Raw genomic sequence first — 26,254 nt, 5'->3', positions numbered from 1 at the left:
AGCTAGTGAGTAAATAGAATGTGACCTATTCAGATGATAGAATACCACAGCAGTTTAAAATGACTTCAATCTGCATTTTTCATTATTGTTAGGACTTCAGTCAAAATGGCTCTGTAAGTTCATATTTTAGTGCACTTCTACTCCAAACTCAGAGTAACAATGGATGAAATATTAAAAGGTTCAAATCCAAGAAGATATAATGCAGGCTTAAAAATGATGAGCATCACCATGGGCCAGAAACTGAAGAGCAATACAGATCACAGACCTGAGACCATAAGGTCACTGAACTCTAAAACGGAGCACAGAGTAGTAGTCAGCAACTCAGATCCTCTGAGGCAAAGAAGAGTAAAAGTGCTCCATGGGAGAAAGAAAACTTAAGCCAGGTTCACTGAGTTTGGGTAATGTGAGGATGAGCCTGGAGTAATGATGAAAAAACAAAAAACAAAAAACAAAAACACCTGCAAAAGTTTTACTGTCTAAAGATACCTCTTTAGAGCAATGGGTCTAGATAAAAGAAGTAAAAAAGAGAGTTCGGCCACACCAGGAATGGCATAAAGTCAGCTGCTGCCTAGGTGACTAGATCTGCACTATCGCTCTAATTCTTGCAGGATAGGCTTTCTAAAATCCATTATAAGAGCTTGTTCCAGACCAGGAATCTGGAAAGCTGGTTAGAGACAACTGCAAAACTATTAGACAAGGAGAGGTGAACTCAAGCAGAAAAGCGTAACAATCCGAAATATGTATGTATCTAAAAACAGATATATTCACAGAAGATACATGAAGCAAAAACTGATGGAACAAAAGATAAAAACAGACAAATCCGTTATCATAGTTGGAGACATCAACATTTCTCTCAGTAACTGATAAAACAAAAAACTGTTAAATGATTTAAAAGCACAGAACAGCACTAACAACTTGACCTGACATGAAGTATACCACCCAATAACAAAAGGATGCAAAAACATCTCAAATATACCACAAAAGTTTAAAAGAATGAAAAAATACAACATATATTCTCTTGCTCCAATAAAATTAAACTAGAAATCATCATCAAAAAGACAACTATAAAATCTCCATATATTGAGAAACAAACACTTGTAAATAACCCATGAGTCAAAGAGGAAATCAAAAAGGAAGTCACAGGAGAAATTTAATTTTTTTTTTTTTTATTCAGACAGGTGTGGTGGTGTACACCTGTAATTGCAGAAATTCAGGAGGCTAAGGTAGGAGTATCACAAGTTCAAGGCCAGCCTCAGCAACTTAGCAAGACTGTCTCAAAATGACAAATAAGAAGGGCTGGGGTGTAGGGTGTAGCTCAGTGGTAAAGTGCCCCAGGTTCAATCCCCAGTGCTGAAAAAAAAATCAATAATATATAGAATCAATACACAGAATATTATAGAATGTACCTAAAGCAATGTTTAGTAAGAAATTTATAGAACTGGATATTTATAATAAAAAAGAATTGCCTCAAGTCAATGATCTAGTACTAAGAAACTAGAAAAAGGTGAGCAATTTAAACCCAAAATAAGAACAAGGAAGGAGCTAATAAAGATATGAGTAGAAATCAATGTAACAGAATGCAGAAAAAATAAAGAAAACCATGAAACTTGAAGTTGGTCTTTGAAAAGGTTAGTAATTTGATAAACCTCTGATCAAGAAAAGGGTTAATAAGGGCCAATATTAGGACTAAAAGAAGGGACATTATTATAGATCCTACAGACATTAGAGCTAATCATAAGTGAATATTTCAAACAACTTCAATCTATAAATTCAATAACTAAGATGGAAAAGGGCAAAGTGCTTCAAAGACAAACTACTAACACTCACTCAAGAAGAAACAAATAACATGATTCATGCTATATCTATTACATAAACTTAATTCATAATTTAAACCAACAAAGAAAATATCAGGTTCAAACAACTTCCTTTCCTTCCTTTTAGAAGGAAATAATAGTAATCCTATATAAGCTCTTCTAGAAAAAAAAGGAAAGAATGCTTATAAACATTCTATGAAACCAGCATTATCCTAATATTAAAACAAAACAAAGACATTACAAGACAGGAAAATTATAGACCAATATCCCTTATGATCAGACATAAAAATTCTTCACAAAATATTAGCAAATCAAATTCTCTCTCACACACACATACATAAATAAAAGGTACTATATAAGTAGGATTTATAATGTAACTATAATACCAAATAGGATTTATCATGGCAATTCAAGGCTGGTTAAACATTCAAAAATTTAGTCAATTCAATTTACTGAATTGATACACTATATAAGAAAAATGGTATGATATTTCTGAAGAAAATTTTTGAGTTACTCTATTTTTGACTAACACCCATTCATAATTTAAAAGAATGGGTGTTAACACACATTCATAATTTTTAAAAAGGCCATGAACAAAAGACTCTACATTTAACAACATATTTAGTGGTAAAAAGACTAAAATTTGTATGAAATCTCAATAAACCCCAAATAGCCAAAACAATTCTAAAAGAAGGAGAAAAAAACCCTGAAGACTCATACTTCCTAATTTCAAATGTATCACAAAGCCACAGTAAAATAGTGTGGTACTAGCATATAGACAGACATACAAGTCAATGAACTAGAGTGCTCAGAAACAAGCTCTTATATGTGATAAGGGTGCCAAGAACATTTAATGAGGTGTTGGGAAAACTGCATACCCACCTGCCAATCCTGGTTGTGATACTGTACTAATGGTGTACAAAAATTTTAATTGGGGAAAGGGTATATGGGATCTTACATTTTACAAATGCATATATATTTACAATTACATCAATAAAATCTCAACCAATAAAGGGCTATATATTATAAAGTTCCACTTACATGACTTTATACAAAAGTCAGAACTATAGGTACAAAAACCAAATTAGTGGTTCCAGAGGGCTGGAGTCAGAGAGAAAGGTCAAGGAGTAGGAGATTGTTTTTGGATGATGGACCTGTTTTATAATTTGGTTATTTGGGTGGTTACATGACTGTATATCTGTCAAAATTCATAAATATAAACTAAAAAATATACAATTCATCAATTACATCTCAATAAATCTGACTTTAAACAAAGAATATTACTAAAAGATAATCATTAAGCAGGGCCAGTCAAGATAAAAGGGAAAGGCAGAAATAAATATTATAAGAAATAAAAGAGGAGAAGAATACTGATATAGTCTATCTTTCCCATTGGCAATAGAGAATGATGTTGAAGATGTATTGTTAAATAAACTAAAATAATTTAAACCTAGATGAAACAGTTGACTTAATAGGAAAATATGAAAAATAGACCTGGTGGTACAAACCTGTAATCCCATCAACTCAGGAGGTTGAGGCAGGAGGATCACAAGATTGAGACTGGCCTCGGCAACTTAGTGAGGCCCTAAGCAACTGAAGGAGACACAGTCTCAAAATTAAAAATAAAAAGGGTTGGGAATGTGGCTCAGTGGTTAAGCAACCCTAAGTTCAATCCCTAGTACCAAAAGCAAAAAAAAAAAGGAAAATATGAAATATAAAAAATAGGATATATGACAGACGTGGCAGTATAGATTAGTGGTGAATACAAATCATCCATATGATGGAAAGGAGGGAACCTTCAGATTGCTATTTGAAACTACACAAAAAAATAAATTCCATCTGGCTCAGTCATAAATGTGAAAACTTTCCAAACACAAATGATTATCTTAAGTGATTTTTGGAAAGGAAAAGATTTCCTTTAAAAAGATGCATTAAGAATGAATTATAAAGGATTAATAAATCTGACATCAAAATTTGACACTATTTTCAATAAAATATGAAAAGACAAAATTGAAAACCTATAGACTGAAAGAGGAAATTATAATACATCTTGACAAACAATTATAAAATCCTACTTTAAATTTTGTGTTATAGAGGTTAAGAACACATTAACTATATGAAGGCATACATTAAATAAATTAAGTAGGTATAAATTAAATATATTAAATATATGGAGGTATAAAATTCATTAAATTCTTACTAGTGGTTATTTTTTGGAGTAAGGAGAAAGATGGTATAAGTCAAAAGATACTTTAATTTTATCATTATGTTATTTTTTTAACAAAAATGAATTTGGAATGAATATAAACGTCTTGTTTTATTATTCTCAGTATTTTTCAATTTTTTTTCTTTAATTCTAAAAAGGAATTGACTTTTTTTTTTTTTTTTTTTTAAATTGGCTTTCGGCCATGGTCAAAACAAAAGTTCTGACAGCAAAGAAAATGTCCCCCAAGAGCACGATTTGGGAGGGCTGTTTCCCATTCTCTCTTTCCTTTGCAGGTACATTCGAATACTCATACATAACCCTAATCAAGATTGGGAAGGCAGCGTATCTTCTGCTGGGCTGGGAAAGTGGCAAGAAGTCAAAATGAAGTCCAAGGTCATTGGAATGACAAAAGCGGTAAGCAACAGGGAGAGCTAGCATTTCAGAGGCTCTCCAGGGTGCATCAAGGAGAATGCCCCTTTTGTTCCTCATCAGACTGGCAGCTGAATGTGAGGAGTGCTGTGTCAGGGCCCTTGTCAGAGGATGATGGAGCCTGGCAACATGGAGACCCCCAGGAGATTCATGTCCAGTGTAGGAATGTTCCTTCACAACAGCAGGTCCTCTGTCTGCAAGGAATATGAGGTAACGGACACAGCACACTAGGATTTCTCCAACATCCAAGACAAAACGAGCCTTATTGAGGTGGTGTCCAAATACAGGCTGCTGCCCTGCTCTCACAATAACACAGAGATACAATCAACTCTATTTAGAAAAGTCATTAGTCTTAAGCAGGAAAAAGCATACTCTCCATATTTCAAAAACCATACCACTGCTGGCAACCAAATTCGTATCTAAGGAATTCCTAATATAATCTTGGTATCATAAAGCAGGATTTCCATGGGACAAACAGAAAGTAAGGTGTCAAAGGAAAGGAAGGGCAAAGAAAAGTTTTAAGAAACCTGTTTCTGGCTTTGCCACTGTCTGACATAGGATTTTTTCCTTCCGTTCACTGTTTACCAGAGCTATGTCTCCTGAAACTCCTCTTTATGAAAAGTAAAAATTTTAAAGTCTGAAAAAAGAAACACCCCAAATCAATGTATTTACTTTGCCCCACTGTTCTCAAAAACAAAAAGAAATCATTGAGCCCTCAAAGATACATGATATGCTGATTTCTAAAAGAAAAGTTGTATCCTTTTTTTTACTTTTGAAACTCTCTTGAAATTAAACACAGAAGGACTGTGTATTAGTGGAGTACTAAAGAAGCTATTTAAATTCCATCTCTTAGAAGAAATGGAGAGATAAAGAAAGCAAACACAAAATAAAGGAAAAACTGATAAATAAAGGCAATATGGACAGACATCTGATACAAGGCAAGGCAAAAATAAAAAAACATGTACCAAGACTGTAAATGTGGAGGTTTCTTCCTCTCTAAATGATATTTACATACCCCTAGAGAAATTCAGGCTATAAATATCAGAAAATAAGTAGAAATGCAGGATGTGTTTTCTGAGGAGTACTTCCAATTCAATGGTGAAATTCAGCCCTAATGTGTACCTCTCTAAAAAGACATGAGCCACCTCCAACATACACGTCCTCCTTTAAAGTCTTAGTTCTTGACTAGGACTGTGGGTCTCTCTGAGCCTCTCCTTCTGCATACAAACCAAAATTCAAAAATCCACCCGTATACTTCCCCACTTGAAACCTGCAACAAAAGACAAGAAAAAGCCTTCCTCTCCCTATATGGCAGGCGAAAGTATTTAATAGCCTGCACTGGTGCCTACCTTCTCCCCAACATTATCTGCCATTACTTCCCACTTCAAATCGCTACAGATGACTACACATGAAGAGTTATTTCATTCTTCTGCATTTTTACCTCTTAAGTACTCACATCTGTCCAAAATATTCTCTCCTCGTCTTTACCAGATTAACTCAATCATTTTCTAGGAAAGTATCTTCTTCCAGCAGAACTAAATCCCCTCCTTCATGTTCCTGGAACATAATATTCAGTGTTCTTACTGAATGCTGCTATACGTCAGGCACTGCTCTAGGCCCTGGGTAGAGAGCAAGATAATGAACAGCAAAAACCCCGTACTTCTGCAGAAATACACCAGAAACTTGAGTTAAGCCTGACTTAAATGATAAGAAATGTAACCAGACTTCCTTAACATGAATACCAGAGTTCCTTAACTTGACTCCCAAAGCACAAGAAATAAAAGCAGGAATCAATAAATGGGATAGATTCAAACTAAAAAGCTTTTTCTCAGCAAAAGAAACAATAAACAATGTGAAGAGAGCACCTACAAAGTGAGAGAAAATCTTTGCCACATGCACTTCAGATATGGCACTAATCTCCAGAATTTATAAAGAACTCAAAAAAATTTACACCAGGAATACAAATAACCCAATCAATAAATGGGCTAAGGAAATGAGCAGACACTACACAAAAGAAGTTCTACAGGCAATCAACAGATATATGAAAAAATGCTCAATATCTCTAGTAATAAGAGAAATTCAAATCAAAACTACCCTAAGATTTCATCTCACCCCAATTATCAAGAATTATCTATTATCAAGAATACAAGCAACAAAAGGTGTTGGCGAGGATATGGGGAAAAAGGTACACTCATACATTGCTGGTGGGGTTGCAAATCGGTGCAGCCACTCTGGAAAGCAGTATGGAGATTCCTTAGAAAACTTGGAATGGAACCACCATTTGACTCAGCTATCCACTCCTTGGCCTATACCCAAAGGACTTAAAATCAGCATACTACAGTGACGCAGTCACATCAATGTTTATAGTGGCTCAATTTGCAATAGCTAGATTGTGGAACCAACCTAGATGCCTTTCAATAGATGAATGGATAAAGAAACTGTGGTATATATTTACAATGTAATACTACTCAGTCATAAAGAAGAATAAAATTATGGTACTTGCTGGTAAATGGATGGAGTTGGAGAATACCATGCTAAGTGAAATAAGCCAATCCCCAAAATCCAAAGGCCAAATGATTTCTCTAAGTGAATGATGGGGAGAGGGTAAAGCATAATGGAGGAAAGATGGATTGTGCAGAGGAAAATGAGGGATGGGGTAGGGGTGGGGGGAAGAAAACAATAGAATGAGACAAACATCATTACCCTAAGTACATGTATGATTACACAAGTGGTGTGACTCTACTTCATGTACAACCAGAGAAATGAAAGTTGTACCCCATTTGTGTACAATGAATTAAAAAATTTTAAAAATTTAAAAAAATAAAGAAATGTAAAAGTAGGTTAAGAAAATTATAGGAGACAGGGATGTGCTATGTTTAGGTAGGGTGGGCAGAGAAGTAGTCTCTAATAAGGTGTCTTTGAGGGAGAGAGACTTGGTGCATTCTAAACAGGGGAAAAAAATCAAAAGCCTGAGCGGGGCATGTACTTGATGCCTTTGAGGAGCAGCAAGAAAGGGTTTGGTTGTTCAATATTAAATAAATCTGAGCCAAGCACGATGGCACACACCTGTAATCCCAGTGGCTCAGGAGGTTGAAGCAGGAGAATCATGAGTTCAAACCCAGCTTCAGAAACTTAGCGAGGTCCTAAGCAACTCAGCGAGACCCTGTCTCTAAATAAAATGTAAAAAGGGCTGGGGATATAGCTCAGTGGTTAAGTACTCCTTTTCAATCCCTGGTACTAAAAATAAATATATATTTATATATATCTGAATTCTTATCAGCTGGCTGCTATGTAGAGAACAGGTTACAGGGGAGAGAGGGTGGCTTCAGGGAGATGAGTCAGTGGGCTACTATGACAATACAGCCAAAAGACAGTGATGACCAAAGTCTATGGTAAGAAGTAGTCAGGAATTATACATATACTTTTTTTAAAGTATAACTTAGAGAAAACAACAATAACAACAACAACAATGGACTGTAAGTGGACCAGAGAGAAAGAAATCAAGATGAGTTCAAGATTTTTGCTTAGTGCAACTATAAGAATAGGAAGATGAAGGAAAACTCACAGAGGAGCAGGCAGGGTGGTGAAGGATTGGGCACCAAAATTCAGTTTGGTTTTAGACACAATGGGTTTAAGCATTCATGTGGTGAGGCTGAGAATGTAGTTGTAGTTAAGTATTAGTCTGGAAATACAGGTAGGTCAGGGCTGGTGGCATAAATTTGGTAATTATTAGAATACAAACGACATTTACAGTTCCAGAACTGCCTAAATGCACGTGGAGGATGAGCGCAGAAGAGAAGAGGTCCAAAGACTAAGGCTGAGACGGCTCAACCTTTCGAGGCTGGAGGATGAAGAACATCCGCAAAGGAAATACGCCGCTAGCTCAGCCCAGATGGCAGGCTTCTTGACAGCAGACACTGCTTTTTTGTCCTTTCATCTCCAGCATCTGGCTCAGTGCCTCATGTTTAAAGTGGGTATTCAGTAAATAAATTAAACTGCCCTCAGAAACTCAGCTACAATCCAAAGTTACTTCCTAGAAGTTCTCCTGGTAAGGCATAAGGGTTTAATAATTGAAATATAAGCAGCTCAGCAAGGACATCTTTTCAACTACCTGCAGCACACACTGAACTTACCGTGAAACAGCACACCACCACTACACGAGCCAGTAAGAGACAGAATGGCGAGGTTTTAAAAGCAAGAACCTATTAACTGGACGAGGAAACACTATGATGTCCAAAGACCAAGAATCAGAAAACAGATTTTTCATCTTTGATTATTTTACAAAATAAGCAAACATAAACTATATGGTTGACTGCTCAGTTTTTGGATTAGTCCCTATTACCTAAAGTAACTACAGTAGGAAGGCTAAAGAGCGACACCTATCAGAAGGTCACTGAGTACCTGTAAGAAGCTCTAAAGCTGTTATAAAACACACTAGAAATCATAGAAACATGCCTCCCTTCAGTCCGCTAAACATTTTATTCTGAGATAGGAAAACAGAATATGTAAATCTCTGGATCAGCCTTAAAAGACTTCTACTGGCAAAATGACTAATCACATAGAAACAGATGTGAATAATCTAACTGACTCACAGAATAATTCTTATACCACAAAGGACAATTGGCTGAACATAATGACTCTTTTATTCATGCCCTCAAAGACATTTTTGAGCAACTTTTCTTACTTATATCTAAGTAGAGTTATTTCATGTTTAACAGGCACAAGACAGGAAAACGAAAGAAAGAGGAAAAGCTCAGGAAACCAAACCAAGGGAAGGATGTTGGAGAATTTAGCACTTACAGGAAAATTGAGTCAAACACTGATTTAAAAAAGAAAATCCATGGTCAAGTGAAAAGAAATGCTTCCTCCAAAATAAACAGAAACCTCCATGTTTCCTAGAAACTACAGCAGAACTGTGATTTTCTATGAGACAGTGAATTATTTAAAGAATCAAATTTTTACCTTTTACTAACTACGAACTGTGCTATTCATTATTCATTAGTATTTTCTGGAGAGATTATGCATATAATTTGGAAGACAGATAATAAGCATAGTACTAACACTCTGTTTAGATATCACTATTCTTAATTCATAAGAAATATGTTTTAATACAAATTCTCAAGTTCTTATTCATCACTTATTATTGCCATCAGCGTGAGTGCTATTATAGCTCCTTTAAAGTGCCTTACGTGGTTCCTGGAATATCACAAGGACTCAAAAAATATTTTATGGATAAATGGATAATTCTACCAGGAGACTTATATGAAAAATCACTAGGGAATAGGTACAATAGTAGATAGAGGTCAACTTTGCCTGTCTGGCATCTGAATGACCTTCTGATTGAAGAGGAAATCCAAGATACAGGAGATGCAGGAAACTGAAAGAAGTTCAAAAACTGAAGAGTAGATATTTTCTTTCCTACTCCCTGAAAGCAAGAACATGGGAAAATGACAGAAACCTGCAGTTTTAAATCTTTCAGAGTAGCACAAAGGCACAAGGTCTAACCAAGATTATTAACAGAAAAAGAGGAATAGAGAATTCAAAGGCATGACTACAGATGTCTGATGGCAATGAAGTCCAGCAGGTTGCTGGTGACTGTCTAATATTCAGTGTCAGAGGCACATTGTTATAAAGCAAAATACAGAAATCTTGGCTGTGTCTTGCTTCCCATCAATACTGACCAAGCCTAATTCTCTAATCTTGTCAATTCTGTGGGCTACACAGTATTTATTACTCTTTTACTAAATTCCTACCCTACTTAAGTTGGTCAAAGTTGATTTCTGTTGTTTGTACTAAGAAACTGGTACCAGGGAGTGGATTACAGGCAACAGACCCTCAAGTAAATAAGGACAATTCGGGACTGGTTTTTGGACTAAAGGGGCTACCAGCGTTCATGGAAGACCTTCTGTAAGTCCTTGACATGGAGTAGTAAAATAATTAATTATCAACTATAATCATGTGATTGATAGAGTGCTGCCAAGAATGAAGGGCATAAAGAATTCAAGACTATGCCATTCTATGGGTACATGATAGTTTAAATAAAAGAAATTAAGGTCAAATCCCTATAAATTAGGCCCAAGGCACAGACTGAAACCCAAGTGCTATTAAGAAAAGGATCCTTTTTCTCTTATAACAGAGTTGAGGCAGTCATAAAAAAATGCACGAGGTCTGATGCTCCAAGTTGCTGATTCAAGTCAGTTAAATCTGCGTTGAGACTGTTACATGAAAGTTGGAGCATTGAGCATTAATTAGAAAAGAGAGAACTAAAAAGGAGGAAATGGGAAGATTATTAGTTGGGCATACCCTGAATTCTCATTTAGGTCCTCTTGCTAGCAGGGTAGCAACAGTCTGATGAGACTGTATCTCTCTTGCTTGAAAAGGCAGTAAAATCGGAAAGGATTCCTTTGGAAGAGTAAACTAATTCTCCATTTGCTTCACTGTTCCTCACGTACATTCTGCTGCTTTAGCATCAGATAACAACAGCATATTCTGTGGGGTTAATTATAGAAACACCAAGAAAATTACAAGACTTTGGCCACTTATATGGTCAAAAATATTGGAAACAAGTACAGAAGCAGATTCATGGTTTAGAACAATAAGGGAAAGCAATTTTGTTCTACCTGCTTGTTGAGATTCTGAATGCAAAAGCTACCTTCAGCAGCTGAGAATCATTCTTTATGTCTATCCAGTTGGCTGATCAAAATTGGACAGGTCTATGCCAAAGGAAGTTGAGATGCCTATTATAATTTAGATCCAGAATGTCCCCCAAAGAATCATGTGTTGAAGGTTTGGTCCCCAACTGGTGGTAATATTGGGAAATGATAGAAACTTTAGAAGGTAGGGCCTGGTTGGAGAAAGTAGGTCACTGGGGTTGTGTCCTTGAAGGGTATATTTTGTTTCATCCCCTTCCACGAAGTTCCCAGCACCACGAAGTGAGCAGTTTTGCTCCACCAATGTACTTTCTGCTCTGATGTTCTATTTCACCAGAATAGGTCCAGACACAATGGAGACAAGTGACCATGGACTGAAACCTCTAAAACTGTGATACAAAATAAATCTTTTCCTCCTTAGGTATTTTCTCATAGCAACAGAAAGCTAACTAATTCATTGCCTAAGCCTTGTTCTTAATCCTGCCTAACAATTCTTTCAGTTTACTAATATCCAATATCATTTCAATAAATTTTTTAAAGTTAATCAAACTTGGTTTCTTTGACTTGCACTCAAGAACACCAAATAGTGTGGAGGCAAAAATGCACTTCCGGATAATTACACTCTCAGGGGCAGAAAACCATTCTCTTTATATATCTTTCTTGTAACAGAATGGAAGTTTAAAAACTATCATTTCAAACTTATGCTCAAAGCTAGAATACTTATTTCTTCCATTAATATATTAGACTGAACCAAATTAAACTATAGATATTAGACCATTTTTTTCATATGGCTTAATATGTTGATGTTACATTGAAAGATACCTATTTCCTAATACATGACTGTGCTGTTAATCTTTAGAAGTTATCTTGAAAATTTTTACTTAATTTGTCTAATTCTTTTAAAATGTTTAGAATTTAAAACACTATTAATAATACCACGAACTCTTTTTACACAGAACTGGGTGAACCTTACAAAATGTCAACCCCCTTAAAAGCTCTATAAATATTAGAGAACCTTGGGGAAAAAAACAGATCTATTGAATAAAAATGAATGAGAATCATATACATTTGTAGCTAGAAGGTTCAATTAATTTGACTCGTATTCAGCCCTAACTCCTATCCTGTTAGTCTGAAACTCCTCCTGTCAAATAGATATTGATATTAAAGTCATTAGGAAAAGCATATAACTTTTTTAATAACCAATTTTCATTACCAAGACTTAGAAGCCTATTTTTGAAGTTTGTTTTTGCTTGCATATTTGCCTATATCACATATGCTATACTTCCTTCTACCTGAACAGAGTCTTAAAGGTAGTTCTTCACCAAACAATAGACATCAGCTCTTTCTATACTTGACAGTGTTTACTGATTTAGCCCTCAGTATTTCTCTTCATACTCAACCATCCTAATTCCTTTAATATTTCCTTAAGAGTCCATTTTCCAGTCCTTTTCTCATATTCCTGAACCTGCTATATATCTGCCAAATCTTCCAAATTGCCTAACTTAGTATATTCTACAAATGAAATATAAATGAAGAGATCAATTTTGGTGTAGGTGAAAAAGTGCCCCTGTATTAAACCAGCTGATGCAGAGGAATAAATGCACTTGAGGATAATTATACCATGAGGGACAGAAAACAATTCTCTATGTATATCTTCTTGTAACAGACTGGAAGTATAGAGCAGGAACTGTTGAATTTGTCAAATGCTTACCTGATATCCTTATCACATGTGCAAGGCTAAAAGAAATATACTGTATAAATGAGATAAAACTGGTTTGCTTTTATGTTTATTCCTCTTTTCTTAAAAAAAAAAAAAAAAAAACCTATTACCAAAGTACTCTAAGAAGGAGTCAATCACAAATTATTTGATTTCGCCCCAAAACAATTGTTCTTAAATTGCCTCAACCTCTAAAGTGTTTTGCTATGCTGATGAGAGCTCTTTTTACCTGAATGGCACTTCTTCCTGTGGAACATCCACATAGTAACGAATAAAAAATCTCTCAGAGTCTTCTCGTTCTCCATCAGTAACAACACTGCCATTAAGTTTGGAAACTGATGGCAATCTGTAAGTTAAAACCAAAAAGACTTTTTAAGACACTAAAAACATTTAGCTTTAGAAATAAAATAATTGGTTTGAGGCCCAGTCTCATTCTTTTGAAAGGATATATTTGATGTAGTTTTGTTTGTACGTAAATACTGACAAAATCTAAAGTCATAAGAATGGGTCAAAAAAACTAGTGCAATTTTTGAATGGGATACTAACCTTTCATAATCCTACCTCACTTTTCAAAATAAAAAAGGGAGCACTGTCTAGCTTAAACCACATATGTCATTTTAAATTCTCTAGTAGCCACATTTTTTAAAGTAAAGATAAAATAGGTATAATTAATTTTAATTGTATATTTTGTTTGATCCAACATATTTAGAATATAATCAACATGTACTCAGGGTTAAAAAAAATTAATGAACTATTTTATATTCTTTTATTTATGTAAATTATTTGAAATACAGTATCTATTTTGTACCTATAACACTCTGATTCAGACATGTTTCAAGTGCTCACAGACACACGTGGCAAATGGCTGCCATATTAAATAGTGCTGGTCTAGAGAAGAGTTAATATAACATTGCTATATAATTCAGAAATTAATCTATTATTTTTGCAAGAGAATTGTGTATAGAAAATAAAGCACAGAGCTTTCTTTAAGACTTATTCCTCTTTAAAGAAAAATTACACTGACATTTCTTTCTTCAGTGAGATACTAATGTATATGTTAACAACTGCAAAGCAGGAAGGTTCTGCAGAGCATTAGTCGGTCAGAAAGATCAATATCCTGTTTAAAGAACCACTCTTCTTTAGGGAACCTTAAAGCCTACTGTTCCTCTTTCAGAACTACCACGTGCAGCGCACAAAAAGAATAAAGCAAAGCTCCATGGCCCTTTCCATTTCAGTCAAATTTTTATTTTCCTGAAGGTTTATAAAAAAATACACACTCGTGGGAAATTCCAGTAGTCTTTGAGGCAGTGTCTGAGACAAGAAAGGCAGGGGAGTCAGAGGAAGAAGATAATAATGATGGTAGTCATACTTAGTAAATATATATTCAAGAGGAAAATACAGCTGCTGCTGAAATAGCTCAATTTCCAGGTTTTTGCACTTTAAGTAACCATTAGGTTAAGAGAGAAAATGAGGACAAGTACAATAGAAATGATTCCCCATCACACAGACTTTTACTTTGTGACCCAAAAGAGGACATCAAATATTCTAGTATTGAAAAGCATAAAAATAGAAAGATTTGTGAGGAAATTTTCAGTGGCCTCAGCAAGACACCTACATTCCACGGTTTCCCCATTGTATTACATTGCTTTTTATCCAGGACTAGAAGGTACAGAAGCAGCTCCTTCAGGCACAATCTACTCAAGAGACGGATGAATTCACAGGGCACTATCCCTAATTAGTGCACCATCTCTTTAATGAAACAATAAGGCCCTGTGAAAAGAAAGCAAAAGAAATCGGGACAACAGACCTGGCTATTACCAATTTCCTTCGCTCCTCGGTGGTATATGGCTGCAGAAGAGGAATTCCTAACAATCTCACTTCTTCAAGTTTGGGAAATGAATTTAGTTTGTCTATATCTTCCCAAGACTGCAAACCTAATTTGAGAAAGATATTGTTTAAGTTAATCCAGAAAAGTACACAAATAAGCTAAACATAGCAAAAGAAATCACCTCAATAATTTCTTAACTACTAAGATGATCATGAATTAAAGAGCCTGAAAATTTTCCCTATCCAATACAGTTACATACCATAAAGCTTCCTCAGTCTTTATGATCTCAATGGTCAAGGAGTGACAGCCCTGTTCTCCAACATCCTCTCATCTTTCGGTTCTATCAAAATGGCTCATATAATCAGGGTCACGGTCATTTCAATAAGCAGGATGTGTGCCATGAATACACAATTTTTTAAAAAAGTGATATGACTGACTCATTTTAATTTTACTCTACAGATTCATAGAATGGAACTAAGGATCAGAGGCAATATTGTCATTCTCACACTTTTACCTGAAAAATTCTGAAATGGGATAAGGTCAACAGAAATAGAATCTAAATATTGTCATTCTCAAACTGTCCTCATTTTGGTGAAAGGGGAAACAGATACAAAACGTTATTAAACAAACAAAGCAAGAAACCTGAATTTATGAGTAAGGAGAAGATGCAACACATTAAGATTCTTAGTCCTAAAATGAAACTGCCCCTTTGGTTGAGAGCAAATGTATCATCCAAGATGATATTTGATTTCCAAGTAAGGTATGACTTCCAAATAGGAAAACCATTCCTGTTATGATGAAGCTGGTCAATGTTACAATATAGAATAACCATTTCAGAGAACAACAAAGTCCCTTCCTATTTCTGTTGACCTTCAGCAAGGGTAAAAACAGAGAAATAACTGAGGACTCTGGAACAAACTATCCTAAGTCACTGTCCTTTTCACTTACAATGGCACTTCCACCCAGAAAGAAGAACAGTTAGATCAAGTGTGTCAAATTGTAAAATGAATAGCTTCCTTGTACAAAGTACCGGCTATTCAAATTTATTTCTGACCCAGCATCTCCATGGCGAATTAAACTAAATTTATGTTTTTTATTGTTTTGTTTTGTTACGGGTTAAAGTTATTTTTAATCATGTAGTTGTTTTAAGAAATAGGATGAAAAATGATGTAATAAGTAAGAATAAGAAGAAAAGTCAGATAGGGAGAATATTTTTTTTTTTAAAGACACTTCTGATAAAGGACTGTTAGGCAAAATATACAAAGAACTCAACAATATGAAAACAAACAACCCAACTAAAAAATGCTCAAAATACCTGAACAGATGACAAGTAAGAATATGAAAAAGATGTTCCACATCATGTCATTAGGGGGATTTCAAATTAAAATAATGAGATACCACAATATATCTGTCAGAATGGTCAAAATCCACAACACAGACAATACCAGACACTGGCAAGGATATAAAACAACAGGAACTCTCATTCATTGCCAGAGGGAATGCAAAATGACACAGCTACCTTGGAAGACAGTCTGGCAGTTTCTTTTAGAACTAAACATACTCTTACCATAGATCCAGCAATCATGCCCTTAATATTTACCCAAACAAGTAGAAAACTTATGTCCACACAGAAACCTGCACACAGATATTTGGAGTAGCTTTATTTATCACTGTTGAAACTCAGAAGCAACCAAGATATCCTTCAGTAGATGATGGATAAACTGATGTATATCAGAAAATGGACTATTATTCAGCATTAAAAAGAAATAAGCTATAAAGTCATGAAAACACATGGAGGATTTAAATGCATATTACTCAGTCCAAGAAATTAATTTAAAAAGGCTACATACTGCATGATTCCAAATATATGACACTCTAGAAGAGACCAAACTATGGAGATAGTAAAAAGATCAGTGATTGCCAGGTTTAGGGGTTATAAATAGGCAGAGCAGAAGGAATTAAGGCCGTGAAATTGTTCAGTACAATACTACAGTGATAGGTATGTGTTATACATTTTCAAAACCCATAGAATATACACCAAGAGAAAATCCTAATACAAACTGTGCACTTAGATAAAGAGGTATCAGTATAGGTTCATTGACTGAAATACTACAAATTTACCACTTTGGTATTGGAGGTTGCTAGGGAGGCAGGTTGTGAGTATGTAGAAACTCTATCATTTCCTATCAATTTTGCTGTGAACCTAAAACTGCTCTAAAAAAATGAGGTTTATTAATTAAAAAAATAAGCTAAAAATATTCATTTCTGTAATACACAGGATCTGATGGTAATAAACTATTACAGATCATAGGAGAGTGAGAAGCCCAAATAAAATGGTCTAGTTTGTAATTCTTTTTACTCAGTCTTTTACTAACCAATTCATCAATTTCACTTCACCCCTTTCATAGCATGACCTCTTTAATGTATAAAATATAAATTACTAATATAATGCTAGGTCACTTATATTTACCAGCACATTTATGAAAATGAATGCCTTAAATTTAGTCAATCAACAGGCAACCTACATGTCATGTTGAAAATTCATCCTATAAAAAGGTAGAGCTATGACTGAAAGAAATATACTTTCATTGCATTTCATGCATAAGCTCAGATCAATTTGCATATAGAATGAGAACAAGCCTGTACCTCACCTGATTTGTGGAGGCTGATGGATCGCAGATTAGGAAACAACCTGGCCAATGAATCATTGGGCTCCTCAATAGCATTTAAGTGATTGTTGGCCAGGACAAGGGTATCCAGTGAAGGAAACATCACTCCTAACTTGCGTATTTCAGTCCAGTCTTGGAGGTTATTGTCTGTTATATGTAGGAGCTTAAGAGAATGACAGCAAATAGAAGAACAAGACACTGTTTCATAGTCATTAAGGCACAGGAAGAGCTCCTCCAAACTGCAAAAAGAAAAGGAAATATTTCATTGTTTAAAGCCGTTTCATTTTCACCTTACATCTATTTTTATTCATTCAATAAATAAATGAGTGCCTACTACATGTGAGACTCTGGTAGTTACGATAGAGAAAATATAAAGATGTCTTTCTGAAGCTCAAAATCCTGTATAGCTGAGAAGACAAAACCTAAAGTATGTAAAACAGAATGATATAAGCTAGTACTAAATTAACTTTGTGCTTAAATAATTAAATGCTAAATTAAGCAGCACTAATTACAAGTATACTAGAGAGTGATACAGGAATGAATTCAAAATTGTAGTTGGAATAACCAGGAAGGATGCATGCCCCTGAAGGAGAGATGGACTTGTATAAGTTTAGAGGAGATAAAAGGAAATTCCACACACAACAGAAAAATATTTAAAGCTGAAAATAATAACTATTGAATCCCTACCCTATGTCAGACCCTGTGCCAGGAACATTATAGATTTTATTTCATTTCTGTTTCTAAAAGGTAAAAATAATTATACCCACTTTACAGACCAGGAAACCAAGTTCAACCAAGTTAAGTAGCTTATCAAAGGTCTATGGTTATTAAATGGAATTGGAATTTACAAGCTCATTCAGTACCATGCTGGAAGCTGCATGCAGTGAGGAAACCAATCTCACTGGAATGACAGTAACAAATTAAGATACAGTAAGTAATATGGGATGAGATTCTGAAGGGCTTTGATAATTTCCATATTCAGTCAGTCGAAGACAATACAGCTTCATGTATTTCTTTAGACTATTCCTTTGCACACTTATGTGCATAAACAAAGACAGACACAAACAAAACATAATAAAACATTTCTAAACTGACAAAAGGAAAATTTCTTAGATTATGGAAAAGAATAGCAGGTCAATTTCTCATAATTTAATCATCTACATGCTAACACATTTTCTATGGTTTTCTTTTTCCTCCCAAAGAAAAGGACTAAGGCAAAAAAATTTTAAATTGGGTAATCAGAAGATTAAAATGGAGAAAGGCTGAGTTGATTTAGAAGTGATAAGTGCTTCTCAGGAGTATTTTCTAGCCAAAGGATGATATATCCCATGTCTTGGTGATACTCAACACAGAACAAATATTCCACTGGAAATGCTACCAGATTACCCTCAGACCCTTATTCTGATTACTTCATTTTTCTAACCTCTTTCTCCATTCAATCTGCAGTTCTAGTATTTCTGAGACAGGAGATCAGCAGTTATTCTATGTACTAACACAGATGGAAACATAACTCTCTGTGCACTATGCTCTCAGGTCTTACTCTGGTAACTCCTGTAGGATCGTGTGGACTGTCTCCCATGAAGCTTTGCTGTTGTTGAGGACAAGTTTGCGAACCCCAGAGAAGGACCCAGCACATGTTCTTTCTAAAACTGACAAATTCAGAGGGTTGGAACTCAGGTTTAGAAACTCCAACTGGGGAACATTTGACACAATTTTACTGACCTAGAGAGAAAGAAAAAAAAGAAAGTCATATCAGGTGGTAATCAGAGTCTTTAAATAGCAATCACACTCAAGAAGGCCTAAGTGAGTGGGTCCCCAGGCAAAGGGTCATTTACCTCAGGGAGTCCTACTTAGTGATGGTACCCACAGAGCAGCATAAGTGATTTCAACAAATCTTGGCAAACAATTTAATATATTTCTATGAAATAGTACCATACTAACAATGGCAGAAAACAAAGATTTCCTATGCTGCCATTAGCAAGGTCTCTGACTCTGCTCTATAATAATGTTCTCTTTGATAAAAAAAGATAAGAAGATAGTTTAGATGACATTCTATGCTATAAATGTTTAAAGAGTTGAGAATGGATCATGTAATTATCTTTGAATATCTTCTTTCTCTCATTCTCAGCAAAACATTAAGGCTAATTAAAGGTTTCTTAAAAACTACCTGGTAACAATTCATGTGTTCAAAATTGACTGCACAGGCACAATCACTTAAAAAAGTTTCATTTTGGCTGAAAGATATTCCAAACTTTACTTAAAAGTCAAAAGAATCCATAACTGTATATTGATAGAGAAAGCATGGTCATCACTGTAATGATTAGCTAGCAACCTCATAGCTAAGAAGGGAAAAAAAGCAAATGAGTGAACGTAACTTTTTGTTCTACACAATATTAGTCTCTTTGATATGGCTTACTTCATAAAATTCTCAAAACAACTTACAAGACTACTTTCGTCCTAATAAATGAGAAAACTGAGGTTCAGAGATATTAAATAATTTGACTTAGTCTCAAATACCACATCTTAAATTAAAAAATCAGAATCATTATTTTTTTCCAACAGACCACAACTAATATATCACAAATAAAACAAGAAAAAATGATCAACTAATTGAAGAGTAGCTGGCACAATCAATGAGAAGGACTAGCTTAAAGAAGTAGGAAATAAATGCTAACTGCCCAGTAAAAGTATTAAGCATTAAACAGCCAGACAGTGTGGTAACTAAAGTTATGAAAAAAGGAATAGAAAAGAGTAGTCAGGATTAGTTTTAGAGCTGGAAAACCTGGGTTTGAACCAGCTACCAACACTTTGTAGCTATGTGATTTCAGAGAAATTACTTAACCTTTCCAAATCTGTTTCTCACTCATAAAATAGGGAAAATACTACTACCCATCTACATTACAGGATTGTTGGTAACATTAAACAAGATACATGTGTCATGCACTCAGCACAGTAATTGGCACATCTTTTTAAAACTAAATCACATGCAAACTGTATAAAAGCAGACAAAGCAGGGCACTGAACATTTACCAAATAAACTAGTAACGCAAAATCATTCAATAAATGTAACTAATACTAATTATGATAAGAAAAGTATGAGCCATCAGGATCATTGGTAGTATTTTCAAAATATACAGATTCCCAGTTTCCACCATGAACACTGAATCAGAAGCGTCATAGAGAGGACCAGCTGAAGGGTTGGAACCTGGATATCTGTTTCTTTTTAGAGTTCTTGGAGGTAATACTAAAAGTATATAGAGTAGAGAACCATGGGTAGAAAGAAAAAGTAATCTGTACTTTACAATAAATCAACAGTGTATTTTCAAGGAGCTCTAAAATCAGTGAGAAGTTGATTAACTCCAAAAAATTTCAGAGAAGTCAGTCGAAGGGAAAGTTCCTCACGAATTCACTATTTCATCTATTCCCCATACTAACCCTTTGAAGTGGGTGCCACTTTTGTTCTCATTTTTCAAACGAAGAAATGAGCTACCTTTTAGAGAAAATACACTAGGTTTCTGTTTAAAGTGTGAGGAATTTATACCAACTACATATATTTTCTTGCTTGGTCCCTTTCCTAATCAAATGGTACCAAACATATGTGCAATAGATGGCCAGAATCTGGAGTTTAGTCTGTGACTATAACACAGTTAAATAGTTCATTCAGGACCAACCCTATACTACATTCTATGACTTCAATATTAACAATAGGAAGAATTTTCATAAAAAAGATGATGGCCAACTATATTTACTTCTTTAAAGGCTAAAAAAGTGGAACTTTGTTCCATTTAAAGCATGAAGAAAAATCAGTAATTACAGTACGAACCTAGTTAATTAGAAACAAAACATAAACCCTATGCTAACCACTCCCATATCATATTTTTTTTTTTTTAACAAAGAGGAAAATAATAAAAAATGGATAACTTGAGGGTTTTAAAGCAATTTCTTGGGGAGGTTTCCCAAAGCTAATAGATGTGTGATATAATCTTCACAGACTGTCTACACTACTGCACAGTGAGAACATGAATTTATGATAATGACTTGTATATCCTAAAAATATAAAATTGGACTAGGATCTCATAATTCAAGTAGGAAAAATACTGTATGGTAGAAATAAATAAATATTTTCTTTTTAAGGGATGGAAATAAAAAAGTTTTTTGGGGTTACCTCGAATCGATGATAAGATTGAAGAAACTATAATATTCATTACATAGATAAATACCCTATGATGGAAAATTTCCTAATAGCAAAGACTCACAAACATTCTGTTGAGTTTCTAGGGCAGTATATTGACTTCCCTTTTTTAAATTCTAAAAATAAAAAAGATTCCTCCAGCTGGAATAAGGTGAGTTTGCTTCTTTGCAGAAATGTGAAAATGAACTTAGATCACCCCTTAATCCTCCACAGTCCCGTGACTTAATAGGGGATCCTCCACTGTGGCTTATAAAAAGGAAGAAACTAAAGATTTAAGAAAAATGAAGAAAGGGCTTTAAGATAACAATCTGTAATTTATACCTAAGCTATTCACTACTTCACCTGACTAGCTAATCCCTCTCTCCTCTTAACTACTTGGTTTAATTTCTTTTATAAAATGGTTTTGATAAGGAAAAGAGGGGGGAAAAGGAGATATCTTGGGAAATGTCAGACAAAATTCTACACAGCCAAAAATTCAAGTCAATAGCTTAAAAAATGCACTTTTTTTATACCTAAGGCCCAATTTTAGAAAGGTGGTGGCAAATCTATTCTTCCTCCAAAAGTATTACATTTCTCACTTGCTTTCACCTTAGCCTTTGGATATATAGCAGTCAATAGTTTAAACTACAAAAGAAGTTACTTGTAACATTAGTGACCATTCAGAAAACTGAAAGAACCTACTACATTATTTTGTTCCATATTGCTCTATCAATACTGGCTGAGGTGAACTTAGTTAAAGGCTAGGAACAAATGATCTTTCTGGTAATCAGACATGTAGATTGTAATGGGGTTTGAAATGTAATGTCTTAAAACCAGTGACCTATGAGGCATTTGTAGCCTGGCAAAGAGTTTAATCAAGGTTAAAAATCAATATTCTTTTACTCTCAGTATTTCTCCCATCTCTTTCTGCTCTGATATATACTCTAAAGATTGGGATCTATTACAGTTAAGGATAAGGAAAAAATATAAAGGAATGATGAAAACAAAAATAAACTGGAAAATGGAAAGCTGAAAGTAGCAGCAACCAACATTATTTAAAAACTGCCTAAAGATGGACTACTGAGCACATATAGAAATGTAAAAACTTTAGTGCAGAGTACAAATAAATAGCTAACGTTCTGGCTATAGATCAATGAAACCTGAGAAATATTTAACACAAACTTTTAGCAAAGCAGAGGAAAGGCTGAATTACTTAGTGTAAGTTCTGATCCATATTATATACATCTTCCTTCTAAAGTGGCAACTACATCATTATTAAACTGTTCTCACCAGTGAGCAGAGCTCATGTACCTAATCAGAGTGCAGGCCAAAACACAAAGCACAAAGCATGTGAAATTTTACTCCCAAAGAAACAAATTCAGAAGATTCAGCAAGGACCATAGCAATTCAACTGATTCACAAGAAGAATTGGTCTGACTTTTCACCAACACAGGCCGCAAATTTCAACCATGCAGAACTTAGGAGTATCACAGAGGAGGAGGAAGATTAACAAGGTCATTCTTATTGCATTTGTGCAGGGTGGACAGAGTATGCATGGTGATTTGGTATCTCAAAGGGCCCAGAAAGCACAGACTATAATTTGTTCAATAGTGAACTATACTAGTTGTTTAGATAAATAGATAAATAAAAGCATGCTCAGATTTTTTGAACAGATAAATGTACAACTGGAAATAATTTCTTAGAACAGCCCTGTGATCTGCATACATTAATAAATTACTCAGAAGTCAGGTTGCATGCACCCTGAAGAATTTTGGTAAAAATCTAATAAAAACAGAAAACATAACAAAGAATACAGTTACCAGATTAACAAGATTATGAATTAGATAAATGTAAGAAAAGTTGAACAAATTTTTTGCTTAAACAAGAAAGCCATCTTAGGATTTGTATAGCATTCAATATCTACAAAGTGTTTTAATTATTAATCTTATCAGCAACTCTGTCTTATGATGAGCAGACTGAAGCACTAACATTTTAGGGGAATTTCTTAAGATTACAGGAAAAGTTGGAGCAAGTGGGCTTGATCAATCCTCAAGATATAATCATTTATTCATTAACACATTCGATAAACTTTCTGGCTACCTAATATGCTGGGTGCTCACAATAAAAAAGATAAAAATCTTCATATGAAATAAGCTCATAGTCTAGAAGGAAAACTATGAGGTAAGCAAGTGACTACTCTACGCTGGGATAAATCCTTTCACAACAGTATGGTATAATGCTCTGGGACAATATGACTATAGCTGAGTGAAATCAGGGAAAATTTCCACAGAGAAACAGCAACTTGGGCCAAGTCTTGAAGAAAAAATAGAAGTGGCCAGGGAGAGAAGAGGAAAAAGAGCACGTTTGGAAGGAATAAAAGCAAGGAAGATTTTCGCATCATGAACTTATCATGGGTTGTAAGTAAAAGTATATGGCTAAAATGGAGATAAATTTTTAAACATTGCAAAGGGCCAAATCATGAAGGTCCATGCTGAAGGAGTTCAGACCCTGTGGTTTCAAGGCCATGAAAAGCAAGCGAGGGACTACATGCAGCAGGGCCATATCATGATTTGTTTACTCAAAGGAGTATGTGGTGGCACTGAAGAATAGAGGATACAACCAAACCCAGGAAAACCCATTAACAAATTTCTCCAATAAAAACAAAACATAAGAGTCTAAATTAAAGCAAGAAAATAAACCAAGCCGAAAAAAGTGTTTTCCCCTTATTCTTAATAGTAGCCTCATCAGGAAACGTTATATTCAGGTGGGTAATATTATCTATAATAATAAAACAATGTTAAAATGCTATTTTTGCATACTTAATTTAGAATTATTCTGTGGTCTAAAGACATAAGTTATATTAAACTGTGAGAGGATCATGATAATATGAGAAGTTCTAAAATATTTAAAATAAATTTCAATAATAAAAATTAATATTTTATAATTTGATTTCAATTTTGTTTTTGAGGAGCACTCTACCACTGAGCTAATTCCCTGGCTCTTTTAATTTACTTATTTTCCTTTTTTAAAAAAATTTTGTACCACTGATTGAACCCAGGGGTGCTTAACCATGGAGCCACATCCCCAGCCCTTTTTACATTTTATTTTGAGACAGGGTCTCACTATGTTGTTAAGGGTCTCACTAAGTTACCAAGGCTGGCCTTGAACTTGTGCTCTTCCTGCTTGGGCAACTGAATCTCTGGAATTATAAGTATGCATCACTAACACCCAGCTCAAATTCCAGCAATTTTACGTCAATTTATAGTAATGACAATTGAAGCAGAAGTAGAGAGTAAGTGTAGGATGTGCACTAGAGAAATGAGAACTTAATGTGTTGTTAGCAGTATAGATCTCTGTAGACTCACTAACGTCCTGATGCCTGGAATAAAAAGTTCCTCAGTGCTTTTCACATTGATGAAAAAAAGTTAGCAGTAACAAAACTAACTGTTAAATCATCATAGGTGGCTGATGCAGTCAATTATTTATCTTGAGACATACAGACAAGAATCCCAGTGAGAACTAGAATTCAGCAGAACACATTATAACATAAATAATAATATAACAGCTATTACTGCCTTTTGCCAAAACACAGCATTATAAAAATGTTACCTCATGCCAGTCTTCGAGTTTGTTGTCAGAAAGATCTAGTTCCGACACATGAGCACAGAAGGCAGCGATTTCTCTTTCATCTCCTGCACAGGTTATTCCACAGCTGTTCAACACTAGTACACTTGGGAGGTTGAGGCGATCTGAATCACAGGGGACACAAAACACTTTCTACATCAGCCTAACTCTTATCTACATAAGTTCAGCTCCTAGGAACCATCAAGAAACAAAAATAAAACTCTGTGAAATTACAAAAGGACCCGGAAAATACAGAATATTAACAGGCCCCAAGGATCCTGAATTCTAAGGGGAGGCCGATAACTGTGGCCCAAAAGAAGCTCAAAAGTACCTCCAAAAGTCTCCCAGGCTTTAACTCCTGGCAGGACTCTTCATCTCAATTACAACAGAGCCATCATCCACACTAACCTCTTATCACCTGAACACCAGATGAAATGCACGCCTTGATTATCACCACCTTCTTTTTGGCCTCAATTCTTTTCTCCCTTTAATTTAGTTCAAAAGTATTCTGGATAGCACTTTTCTCTTTGACTGATATGAATCATTACCTTTTGCTGCCTATAAAAAATACCTCAAACTATTAGATAATCTACTACTAAACCACTTCTGTTCTTCAAGTTCATATCACTGAAGAAATCTTCCTCACTTAAAACAGATCCTTTCAAAACTCTACATCTGGTTCTTTCATACTTGTCTACCAATTAGACCCATTTCATACCCATGCAGAATTTTTCCCTTTTGAAAATTAACCTTCTTTTAAATTATAATTGTAATGAGAGAAAGTGTTTCAGACTCTGAAATAGTTGGTGAATTTGGTCAAACTGAGGTAACAGCTTTGAGTTCTACCTGGCTCAAAAATACATGTATCAATAAAATCACTCTTACTAGCTCTACTAAAAAGGAAAAACATGTGAATTCAACCACTCTTTTCCCACTTGGTAAAAAACAAGATCTCATAAAGGTTATGCTTTATTAACGGAGGCCTCAAATTGTATGGTTTTCTAACAGTATTTTCCAGTATCAAATTTCTCAGAATGGGAATGGATCCCAGAAAAAAAAAAAAAAAAAAAAAAAAAAAAAAAAAAAGGCTAAGTATGAAGTCCACTTCTCTCCACCATTCTAGGTCATGTGCAGTGATAAAAATTA

The 26,254-nt window shown here is 34.8% G+C and overlaps 1 protein-coding gene across 3 annotated transcripts in view; it reads right to left on the bottom strand.

The window, feature by feature from the left end:
- LOC124958662 (tubulin-specific chaperone cofactor E-like protein) overlaps positions 1–26,254 on the bottom strand; it is a 138,590-nt gene that overhangs the window by 92,931 nt on the left and 19,405 nt on the right. For all 3 annotated transcript variants that reach the window (XR_007103929.1, XM_047516972.1, XM_047516971.1), the window contains exons 3-7: positions 25,094–25,233; positions 18,854–19,035; positions 17,296–17,552; positions 14,624–14,750; positions 13,046–13,162 (exon numbers count right to left, since the gene is read on the bottom strand). Coding sequence is in view for 2 of the 3 variants with exons in the window: in XM_047516972.1 (XP_047372928.1) it covers positions 13,046–13,162; positions 14,624–14,750; positions 17,296–17,552; positions 18,854–19,035; positions 25,094–25,233 (823 nt within the window). In the remaining variant the exon portion in view is untranslated. The remainder of the gene's footprint in view (positions 1–13,045; positions 13,163–14,623; positions 14,751–17,295; positions 17,553–18,853; positions 19,036–25,093; positions 25,234–26,254) is intronic.

This window comes from Sciurus carolinensis, chromosome 11 (genome assembly GCF_902686445.1).
Source record: "Sciurus carolinensis chromosome 11, mSciCar1.2, whole genome shotgun sequence".
NCBI classification, from domain to species: Eukaryota; Metazoa; Chordata; class Mammalia; order Rodentia; family Sciuridae; genus Sciurus; species Sciurus carolinensis.
Note: the sequence above shows the minus strand (reverse complement) of the source record. Positions and strands in the feature narration are given on the sequence as shown.